An 11710-nucleotide genomic window follows, 5' to 3' on the forward strand; every position below is an offset into this window, starting at 1 on the left:
CCTAACCATGAAAGATGAATGCCTAACCCAACTGTAACCCGTCACTAAAACCACATTTGGAGTCTTAAAAATGCCTTCAAGCTCGTGGGGACTGGGATTCTGGTCCCCATAAATATAATAAACTTCCTATTTTTGGTCCCCACAAAGATATGAATACACGCTCATGCACACACACACATTGACACACTCAGTTGCTTCCTGTGGAAGGACTTCAATAAAAATGTCACATTTTTTGTTAACCTGTCATAAAACAGTGGAATTTCCCCCCCCGAGTGTTTGATGTTCGATGGTCCGCTCCCCTCCAACCCTGAAGATGAACCCCTCGGGGTGACAGACTTATCAGAGCATCTTTTCCCCCCCCCTCTCTCGCGCTCTCTGCCCCTCCTCTGCTCTCAGCCAATCTCTTGTGCTCTGATTGCTCTCTATCACCATGTCTCCTTCCTCTCTCTTCATTCTCACGCACACAGACACTGTTTCAGTCCGCGGTGCGGGTGAAGGGCACAAAGAGGGTTTGTCTCACCCGCTCGCATCGTCAATCACTCCGTTTCTCTTCTTCCATGCTCCCTCTCTCTTTCCCTCTCAGTGACTTTCTCTCTTCTTACGTTTGCATTCTCTTTCTTTTCTTTGAAACTCTTTCTGCATCTCTCTGCTCTTTCTGACTCGTCTATCCAGAATGTGGAGCTGCTGTTGCCATAGTCTGTGTAGCTTGTTGCGTAAAAGTCCAGAGGAAGCGTGTGTGTGCGTGTGTGTGTGTGTGTGTGTGTGTGTGTGTGTGTGTACACGCTGGTGCTAGTCTCTTCTGGTATTCTAAAAGCGTACGAGCCAAATGTGCGATTGCTGTGAGAGCAAACAGACATACATTGTTAAAAGTGAGCCAGGAATACACACAAAAGGCAAGCATGCCCGCTCACACACAGACACACACACAGGCGATGGGTTTCCTGGGATTGCAGTGTAAAAGTGCACAGAGGGCTCCCACATCGAGCTGAAAAGCTGCTTCGTACAAAGGAGAAGCGTACACACAGAGTTTCTCATGGAGGCAGCAGACACGTTTATCAAGAGTCTCCGAAGGAAAGTGTCACACGAGAGGCTAGCATCACCAGCTTCCTCATTCTTTCGGTTAGCCGCTGTCAGCTGGCTGTAATCATCAGACTTTTCAGGCACTTGGGATTTCCACCAGATACTTTAAAGCAGCCAGAATTTAAAAACTGATTTTATATCATCCTAAAAAAAATTTGTATATTTCAAAAGCCCTTCTCATGTATTGAAAGAGGCATTAATAGAGATTTAAAATGCCCCATTTTTCGAAATTTAAGGTGTGGTGATGATGGAAGGGAAATGTAAGAGCCTTGATGTTGATGAAGCGCTGCTCCCTTCATCTGTCGCCACAGCAGATCATCTGCATCCATCTCACCCAATCCCCAGCATCCTCTGTCCTCCTTCACTACGTCCATGAACCTCCTCTGAGCTCTTCCTCTTCTCTTCCTGTATTTTCTTCCCGTCTCCAAACCATGCATCACAGCCATCTTGTGCCTCCTGCTGCTCCCCAGACACTCGTCTCCTCCAGCTCCACTCTGCCTGTACTCTCTTGTTCACCACAGTTGCTTTGGATTGTTTCCTCCTCTCTCTAGTGCATACCTCTTCAAGCTCCACCTGCTCCCGATGCACACTACAGATCAGTGTTGTCTGCACGCATCATAGTCCACAGAGACTCCTGCCCGACCTCATCTGTCAGCCTGTCCATCAACACTAAGAACACTTTGTTTGATTTTGAGGAAAACATGTTTCATTTGTTGGTTAACACATGAATTCAGGAAGAGACAAAATATGGATGAAGGACAGCCCACTTGTCTTCCATGTTTAGCCCATATTTCATATTAAAATCACAGGTTCTGGGAGCTAGCGTTGGTCGTTTTCTAAGCAGCTGGGCGCAGTTACCTCAGTACGAGTTTGAGTCATAAGGCTGTTAGAAGTGAAGGTGTCCCATGTGACTAATATACTTCAGAACCATTGCGCTAGCTTGTGCCCTTCCTCCTGTTGTGTTGACGCCTGCATCAAGCTCTTTATAGCTAACCTCCCAGCTAGCCTTTTATAATCAGGGAGACACTAACATCGGAGACGTCCCGGTTTTTGCATTCTCCCATTTCTCTTTCAACTCTCAAAATACGTGCATGCTGAGCTGAGGCTGTATATAAAGCATCTCGACGTCACTCCTCGACATGGTTGTGATGCTAGCAGATGAGCTAACAGTATAGAATACCAAATATACCGGCTAATTAATGCTAATGAGGAAAACGTCAGAAACTCGGTCAACAAAACAGCAGCACTGTCTTCTTGGGCCTTTAGTGGTGTTAACCTCACAGGTAACAACAGCATGTGTCATTTGAAAAATGCTCCAGAAAGCAGGGATGAGGTCCAGTTCAGTGACTCTGGCAGCTATCGGCTAAAACCAGGATGCGTCTGCCTGTTAGCAGATGAGTGATGGCAAAAATGATCACCCCTGCAGACTTGTGATGAAGGGTAAATGCATTATTGGTAGCAAAGCTGTTTCTAGAAACGTGTTTATCGGTGATGTCAATCTGGGCTCTTTTAATATGGGAGGCAGCCTCGGGTGCGCTTTAGAGGAACAGCAGCCACAAAAGGGCCGTTTGACGCAGTGAAATATGAATTTGCTACTAGAGTAAACAGTTGTTTACCAGGTTTTAATGCATTATTAAACTGCAGATAAATATTTTTTAATTAAACCGCTCATGCTCGTTTCCAGCTCATGCTGCCTGATAACACTTTCTTATTTTTCTGATTGGTGGGCTTCTTATTAGGGGATATCCCTAATGTGGTCATCCTCTCTTCACGTCCTTATTTTAAACTTCTTCTAATAAGCAATGAGCACGTAACTCGACAAAGACAAGGAAAGCCTAACCGATCACCTTCGACAATATTCTGACCAAATTGGCTTTGTCCACAGGTTTTCCTCTCTGCAGCGCTCCTCTTCTTAAATGTAGCCATGTTGAATTTTTCGTGTTCACCTGAGTGTGACTGGAAAGGCCAAAAAGTCACCAGTTCTCTCAGTACACCAGCAACTCACACATAACAAGGCTTTGACATTAGTAGATTGCACACATGCAAGTTGTCCTAGAGGGCTGCCATGTCAACATGTCAACTGTCAGCTAACATTGTGTCTGTTTGCCCCACACACACACAAACAGTGCGTTGTAAAACTGTGTCAGCAGGGCAAAGGGGAGTGTGTGTGTGTTCTCCCATGGGAGCTCTGATGGAGCCACACATTTGTGCCCTGCCTCCTCCTCCTCCTCTTAAAGTTGCAGCAGATCAGGTGCGACTTTCTGCCCCACTTGTGATCCCGTGGCTTCTCCTCTCACCCTCGCTGTTTTCTCAGGAAATGATGTGATATTAATGATGCGTTTGATAAGTGATTTCTCACATTTTACAGCCTTTTAATTGGCTCTCTGTGGACTCTGTGTTTAGGGAGAAATCCCCCCTTTCCTCTTCCTTAATCCTGATCAGAAACCATCTGTAAACAAAACCTGCTCACCGCTTCGCTTGAAACTGATGTTTATCTTGACGTCTCGTGGAAGCTCGAGTGCAGATGGGCAGTTTCTGTTTCTTGTTTTGTTTTTTTTAAACCTGTCAACATCAGTGACTCTCACATGAAACCTGTTTCCAGGAAGGTGAATCAAGGAGATCGTGTATACAACTTTTGTCTATCATTATATGTTGGTAGTAAATAAAGCTCAGCGTGGATGACCGTGTTTTCCTTTGTTCTCTGCAGAAGTCGGATAATGGCCAGGTGCTGCTGGATGCTGTCTTCAAGCACCTGGAGCTGACCGAGAGGGACTATTTTGGCCTGCACCTGACTGACGACTCATCAGATGCACCAGTTAGTATGACAGCTGTGTGTGTGTGTGTGAGTGTGTGTGAACTGTTTTCACTCAGGGATCGGCACTTTTGTGGAGCACTGATGGGCACTGAAACTATGCAACGTGTTGCTGGGTAAAGATCAGCAACAAATTAAACTTTATCAGCCTAAAGTTTGAGTCTCGCAGGCCAATAGACTGATCCTCTGGGCGCTCTGAACACATGTGGTGACTGGTTCCTAGCTGTCACTGTGTAACATTGATTGCAAAGAGGGCGCTGCACCAAAATCCTCCTCGCGATTGCTTTGATCGATTGCAGATTGCTGTGGCTGACTAGTCTTTAAAGACTAGCACTACAGAAGGTTTGCCTTCAAAGTAAAAGTTCACCTGACTGCTGCAACCAACACGTTTAAAAAGGTGCAAATTTCACTTTAACATTCAAATAGTCATGCAAAGTACAGTAACAGTTGCCATGACAACCCGATGACGACCTGATAACAGCCACAGAAATCACAAAAGAGTTTTTAGTGCAGCATCTTACGTCTCTTAGCAACCAATTTCACCTAGCGACTGCTAGCAGCCAATGACAGAATGCTCACTTTACCTTAGCAACCAGTCGTTGCCAGGAGGTTGCCGACCGGTCTCTGTGAAGCACGCCTGAGAGAAACCAGTATCAGTTTAATGGTGCTGTGTTTTTAGGGGATTTAATAGAATTACATTTGATCTTTAAAACACGACAGACCCGCCTCCTGCCGCCTTACTCGGTTAGCTAGTTTCATTATAGTTTGACTTTTTGGTAAGTTAGGTCACATGTGTTTACTAAAGATGTGATTCATGTAAAGCAAATTTAAACTGTGCTGATCCTGTATTTTGTTGGGAAAGTTGGGAGTTGATAAGAGCGTGTTTAAGGGCCAGTGTGATGAAATCAAATCATGTCTGCCTGCGAGTAATGATCAGTGTGTGCGTGCGTGGCCACTGGTAAATAATTGAAGTTGTGTGTTCATACTTCATGGTGTCTCTAAGTGTCTCTCTATCAATATTTTACAGCGCTGGCTGGATCCCAATAAGCCCGTCAGGAAACAGTTAAAAAGTATGTGAAATCCTCCGCACACACCAGCTCAGCTAATGCACTTCATCCTGCAGCCAAACACGTTCACTCAAGTCAAACTTCATTACACGATTTTTATTATTAATTTTCTTCCCAGCTGGTTGAGGCTGCAGCGTGCAGCGTGGTCCCAGCAATGGTTAAAAATCCACTCGCCACCTGAGGCTGATGTCTCTCGTCCACGCTGCCATTTAAAATTCTGCCTGTGCTTTGAGCCGTTATTAAACTTAATTTCAACTCCGCTCTTGTTTTTAATAACGAGTAATACAATATGTGACGTGTGGAACAATTAAGCTTGAGTGGAATCTGCAGTCCTCCTCCAGCGATGTTTGAACTGCACTTCAACTTTATTTCATGTCGATTGGCTCATTGACAAAAAACACTGCAGCTCTGTTTCTTAAGCAGCATGAGTGTACGTGTGTGTTTTACACTTATTATTAATTATCCCATTATCTGCATCACTAAACAAAAATACACATGCATAATGTTTCCTAAAGAAGCCCCTGAATAGAGAGCACATGTTCATTTATATCACAGACTGACACTCTCCGATGAACATTTCTCCCCTCTAACTGCTCGTCTCTGTTTCTGCAGGAGGGTCTCCCCATAACTTAAGCTTCAGAGTCAAATTCTTTGTCACAGACCCCAATAAACTTCAGGAAGAATACACACGGTAAGAGTTTCTAACAACACGACAGGCTAAGAACAGCAGCAACCACTCGGTTTGTTAAACGCTGACATTAAAGTTCATTAACAGAGGAATAAAGGCTCAGTTGTAAACGAGATCCGCTCCTCACAATGAATGAAGTGTTTTTGTCATTTGACAGAGCGTCACAGAAAGTGCTAATCAAAGCAGAGCAACTCGAACTCGCTGTATTGATGTCGTTTCATTCAGAAACGGAGCAGTGATCTCTGCGAGCAGGAGCTTTGCAATGGAAATGGTTTCTGTAGATTTGTTAGTTCTGCGTTCAGGGTCAGTCGTCAGTAATGGCATCAGCATCAACAAAACACACACCATCAGTAGCTCTTGTAGTAGCAGGTGTTTAAACACGCTAATGCAAAAAAAGTCAACTTTGATGCTCTGAAGTGTTTCAGTCTGAGCAGCAAAGAAAGAGATTTTCTTGGTCCAGAAGATTTAGGGACAGGTTTACGTGTTGGGACATCCCAAACTGGGGTTTGGCATTTAAAACAACAAATAAAACAGAGTACTGTCTGATTGCGTGTAAAAGGTGGGAACTCTTGATGCTTGATGCTGAAATGAAGCGATCTTTGAGCGCTGTTTTATCCCATTTAGTAAATCTGACCTGGCTGCAGACCATTAAAGGGAAACACTGTGTGCAGTTTTTAATAGGAGAAAGATACCTGTACTGGCTGAGATGCTTTTTTTGAACCACACACAGCAGGAAACATCAGTACAGTCCCGGAGTTCCCCCCCAAAAATGTCATTCTGTTAAGTGAATCTGTACAAAATATGTGACGTATGCGTTTAATCTTAAGTGAAGGAAATAAACAGTTGAAGATTTTTTTTAAGGTCGCCCACATCAGTTTTTCTCTGATTCTTCAAAAATTCTGGCATGAAGAATAAAAAGATTTAAAAACAGTGACCTTAACCCCAACAACAGCAAATTGATTCTCTGGATCTGAGCTGTATTTTCTCTCTTAATGCAGATCAAGAAATATTTTTTAAAAAGCATCTTTTTCTAAGATGTTCTGCAAATCCACTGTCTGCTTTGTGCACGTGCAGAGGAGTGATTGCAGCTCTGCAGAGATCGTTTCAGCCTCTCTGAGCCTTATCTCGGTTTTGCACAGAGCTTGTAAAAGTGAATAGAGAGCCTTGGATCTGACGTGCCCGTCTGATGCATTGTACATTCAAGTCACGTTTAACAAGCACTCCTGACAGCAGTGTAGTACACAGAAAAACCTTAACAGTGTTCACGCTCAGGTTTGAAACCTAAACTATATATATATATATAGATATATATATATATATATACACACTTCACATCCACCCCGCAGAAGTTGTAACTGTGATAATGTTCCCACCAGGCCAGTGCTGTGTGCTCGTCCTTACATGACAGTATCACTGCAGCTGTGCTGGTGTTTCACTGATGACTTGTCCTGATGCTCTGTTCCTCCCCCTCAGGTACCAGTATTTTCTGCAGATCAAACAGGATATATTAACTGGAAGGTGAGTGTGTTGTTCTTTGTGTACACAGTGTTGCTGACTCAACTAGGTGGAGCATTCTGCCTCAGGCCAAATGCACTCATACAGGTGTGTTTACGGCATGAGAACCATTATGTAGATATTTTTAACAAGCCTACACTTTAAAGGGCATTTCCCATGTTTTATTTTTGACCAGGGTAACTTTGCATGACTTACAGTTAATCCGTATTTTTATGTTACTGGGCCTTGGTGCAGCAGCGTAGGTCATCTGAAACAAGCCGCTTTAAGGTTCCCCTCCCGTATAAGCCGGGGGTGTCAAACATGTGGGTCGCGGAACAGGTCTGGCCTGCCAAAGAGAATAGTTCGGCCCTCTGAAAGTCGTGAATTCATTATTAAATATTTGTAGATCAACACAAGCTCTTTACATCATGAAGGATGTAAAAATCGTGCTGTAGTTTAATTCCAAAAACACACGGAGGTAAAAATAAAAGTCACCTTGCGGTCATTTCGGGGCGTTTTCTCATTAAACGCTCATTAACCGTGAGAAATCGGCACAGGTGAGCATCCTCTTCTTCGTGGAGGGAAAACGAGGGCGTTATTATGCGATGGTTGCATTCGTTCGACCCCATAGATCAGATGGCGTTGTGCGTGAGTGAAATCGAGGTTGACACCTCTGCTTTCAGGCAGCCTTCTGATTGTTGCACAGTGGGTCCTGCTTTAAAGCCAAGATGTGGGTGACTGGAGGAAATATGAGTTAATGCAGCGCACGTAGGCTCATTGGGCAGTCGTACAAGCACTCACGACACGCTCATTATCCTTTTTGTCAGTGAATATAAGGCTCGCTGCTTCCTCTTACTTGGTTCTTCACACAAACTCGAATAGATTTTTCCCCCTCCACATTTCTGTTGCTGTTATTGATGATAGCTAATCTCTGCTCTTTGAAATGAACTGTAATAACTTTTGTATTGATCCAAGGCTGAAACGTCTGTTTAATCTGTGTGAGTGTGTGTGTGTGTGTGTGTGTGTGTGTGTCTTCCTTCGACTTCCAGATTGCCCTGTCCTCACAACACAGCCGCGCTGCTGGCTTCCTACGCCGTGCAATGTAAGTAGCGCTCCCTCGGTGCTCCAGTTCTACTTAACAATGGAAAGGCAATTCATTAGGACTGTCTTTAGCTGCACACGCTCTTAAATGTAATGACTGTGGTTGCCTGAGTGCATTTATAACTGCTGCTCTGAAGCCATTACATTTCAATTAAGCCACGTGCTGATATTTGATATTAACACCAGTGGTATAAATATTCGATGAGGTTGTGGCTTCTCTTTGCAAAAATGGCTGCTCATAAATAACATGCAGAGGTGAAAGTGGTGAGAAAGCCTGCTGCGACGGCGCTCCTCTGCAACGGCACCAGCTCCGTCCGCTCTGAGACGCTGTGGGTGCATCAAACGGGGAGAATATATAAACTAGACTCTCAACATGAGATGTTTTACCTGAAGGTTTTTCTTTCTTCACCCTCTCCCATGATGTGCTGCCACAGTTCTAAAGCGTTTTTCTTTGTTATTGCGTTTCTGTGTCGTAGACTACTTTTAAGGAGATTTTTCACTTTGCCGTGTGAGAGCATTTTAGGCTCTTTGAGCGTGTTTTTTGACACAGTTGAGGCCCCATTTTAAAGAGGGCCTTAAATCAATTGAATTGTGACAAATACCAGATACTGGACAGGACACTGTGGCGATTTCATACCCAAGTTTCCTCATCTGAGAAACTGATGACCTTAAACCAGAAGCTGATGGTCGACGAGCTGCTGGAGACATGGAGGTTATACGGAAACCACAATGGAAACAGTCACCAGAGAAGCCGATGTCCATGTTTGTAACACTGCATGGCTCAGAGACACGGCCACTCAGTAAGAGCCTCAGAGCCCGGTTGGATGGATTTAACTCTGGAGCACCCAGAACAGTTCAGCAAGCCAACCAGGGAACACAGGAACGTCTGATATCTGCTTTGTGGTTTGGACATCTTCTACCTCTCGACCGTCCTACAAGGTGCTGCTGGATGGAAGCAACCGATGGATTCAACAGAACGTTGGCGTGGATCCTGTAGCTGCTCGGCCGTCACTCAGGATTGTCTTACGTGGAAACCTCTAGTGTCACGTGCCAATGTACTGTTGCAGCAGTTGTAACGGGTCAGCTTGGTGGTATTATATACAGCAAACACGTATTAGCACACTCCATTAAATAGAAGCATGCAGCTGTATAGCTTAGAATGCTGATGCAATAGTCGGTACACTACACGCCAGTGGGACCAGGCTATTTTCTGGTTTTCATTGCTCTGGTGATGTGTGCTTAGACTCAGTCGCTTCACCCTTTCATGCATTTCAGTAGCTGTTGTTCAATATTTATTAGCTTCAGGCTCAACACAGTTAGCTCGGTTTTACTGGTGATGGCAGAGCAGTGCAGATGCTCTGCTGCCAACAGCAAAGCAGAGGTTCAGCACACAAGTGTAAATCAAGCTTTATGCAATAAAGCACATACGACTCAGTCACTAACAGCATTTCAAATCCAGCCGTTCTCAAGGGAATTTGATATAAAAAATTAAATAATAATCAAGTTTCTCTGTCTAATCAGATCTGTTAAATCCACTTCTGCACTTGGCTTGATGTGATCACCTTGTGCCTTACTTTAGCTGTTCTGGAGCCTCATTTAACCACTATAACTGTAAAACCCACTGACTGCAACCTGTTCATTACTATGCAGACCTGCAGACTAGGCCATTGCAGTCGATGTTCAGCCCCTCCTCCACCGATTTATGCGCTCATAAACCCCCTCTCTTACCTCGTTCCACTCTGCCTCCCTCTTCCTTTCAGCGCTCTTCCTCTATCACATGTTTTGCTGGGAATATCCTCAGCTTCAGTATGTAGGTCACAGAGCAGATTTGGCCTAGTCTAGCTGAATCACACTGCTACTGCTTTTACACACACGCGCGCACACACAGATACAGAGTGTAGCGAGGTCCGTGTCGTCACGTCGCTCAGTGCCAGCATAGATTATGAAGATACATGTGCACTTTTGGGGAAAAACTGTTCGTAGCAGCTGTTATGCTGCTAATTCAGTTAGCTCAGCCCAAATGCTGTACTCACAGCTCTAAATCCAACTCCAAAGCTCTGAAAGAAAAAAAGGCAGAAAATGACTGCCTGAAAACCAAAAAGTTCAAAAGAATTTGAATATCATCCTAATCTTACCGCAACTTGTACCAACACAAGTATCCACATTGACATATACACACTTCTATTAATTACCTGCAACGCGAGTAAAATCATCAGTAGCATCATTATAAGACCCTTGAGCTCAAGCTAGTATCTCCCACTTTGAGCCAATCGGCAGCTGAGTATGGATTTCACATCAAGAGATGGATCCACAAAGAAAGATCAGGTTGACGAGTCTTTGAGGTTCATTGACCTTCGCGCTGAACCTTGGTAAAGAAAGAACTGCAGCTTAAAATAAAACTAACCTTAAACTACTGTATGAAACAAGAGCTATTGACCGCACATACGCGTCCCTGGTGGTGTGTACACATCAATAAAAGGGAGAGCTAGAATTGATTGGTTGGTCAATATGCTCTGGCCACCAGGTTTGCAGGTTAGTCGAGAGACAGCTTGAGTGAATTGATGGTTTTAGCCTAGTGAGCTCGCTGGATTCACTTTGAGCTCTTCATCTTAGAGCGCTTTGAAAGCTATCAGAGATCTGACAGTTATCATTGCACTCATCTGTTACTAATGTTTTGTTTTTGAAGGATGCCAGCTATTCCCATTTCCAACTCTGTGATGTTTCACATTTGCTCTTTACTGGGGCTTATTGCAGTATTTTAGTTCGGCCTCTGTCTGAAACTAGCAGATTTAGCTCCTCTCCCTTTAATGACTCTCTCACTGCTCTTCTGATTGGCTGCCCCTCCTGACAGAATATTGAAACATCTGGTGGGCGGGGTTTCTGGGCTCAGAGGCAGAGCATAAGTTATTCACACACTTAGTTGAATGTGTTTAGTGTGAAACCCCAATTGTGACAGTGTATATAACAGAAAAGAAGGTCGCTTTAAGATATTTTACGTGTCGAATGATGAGGTCATTTGATGTTATTAACAAACATCCTCCTGATGTGTTGTAAAACTAAGTGCACAGTTAGTACTTAGAGTTAGTGACTCCACCAAAGTAGCTTTGCATGATTAAGTGTTCAAAATAATCCTTATTCGTCTTGAAACAAACTCTTTTGCCAACTTGTTCCTGATTGGCTGCCCCTCTCAATCAAAAGGTTTGAACAGCAGTTGGGTGGGGCTAGTTGACAATAGACTGTTATATCCACTCCCACAGATGTCTGAGCATGGGGAAAAGAATGGGGAAAAACTGAACATCCTGAAGCCTAACGTGCGTCTCTCTTCTCTTTCTAGCTGAGTTGGGAGACTACAGTGAAGCAGAGCATAGTTCGGGCTATCTGTCTGAGTACTCCTTTATCCCAAACCCCCCTCAAGACTTTCACAAAGAGGTCGCCAAACATCACCAGCAGCACAGGTACGCTGAGACA

The 11710-nt window shown here is 44.1% G+C and overlaps 1 protein-coding gene across 1 annotated transcript in view; it reads left to right on the plus strand.

The window, feature by feature from the left end:
• ptpn4a (protein tyrosine phosphatase non-receptor type 4a) overlaps positions 1-11710 on the plus strand; it is a 70273-nt gene that overhangs the window by 32153 nt on the left and 26410 nt on the right. Inside the window, exons 3-8 of the mRNA XM_005743728.1 lie at positions 3788-3895; positions 4920-4962; positions 5572-5650; positions 7121-7165; positions 8191-8243; positions 11577-11697. Of these exons, the coding sequence (XP_005743785.1) occupies positions 3788-3895; positions 4920-4962; positions 5572-5650; positions 7121-7165; positions 8191-8243; positions 11577-11697 (449 nt within the window). The remainder of the gene's footprint in view (positions 1-3787; positions 3896-4919; positions 4963-5571; positions 5651-7120; positions 7166-8190; positions 8244-11576; positions 11698-11710) is intronic.

The sequence above is a fragment of the Pundamilia nyererei genome, unplaced genomic scaffold (assembly GCF_000239375.1).
Source record: "Pundamilia nyererei isolate P.nyererei 1_Seehausen unplaced genomic scaffold, PunNye1.0 scaffold00135, whole genome shotgun sequence".
Classification (NCBI taxonomy): domain Eukaryota; kingdom Metazoa; phylum Chordata; class Actinopteri; order Cichliformes; family Cichlidae; genus Pundamilia; species Pundamilia nyererei.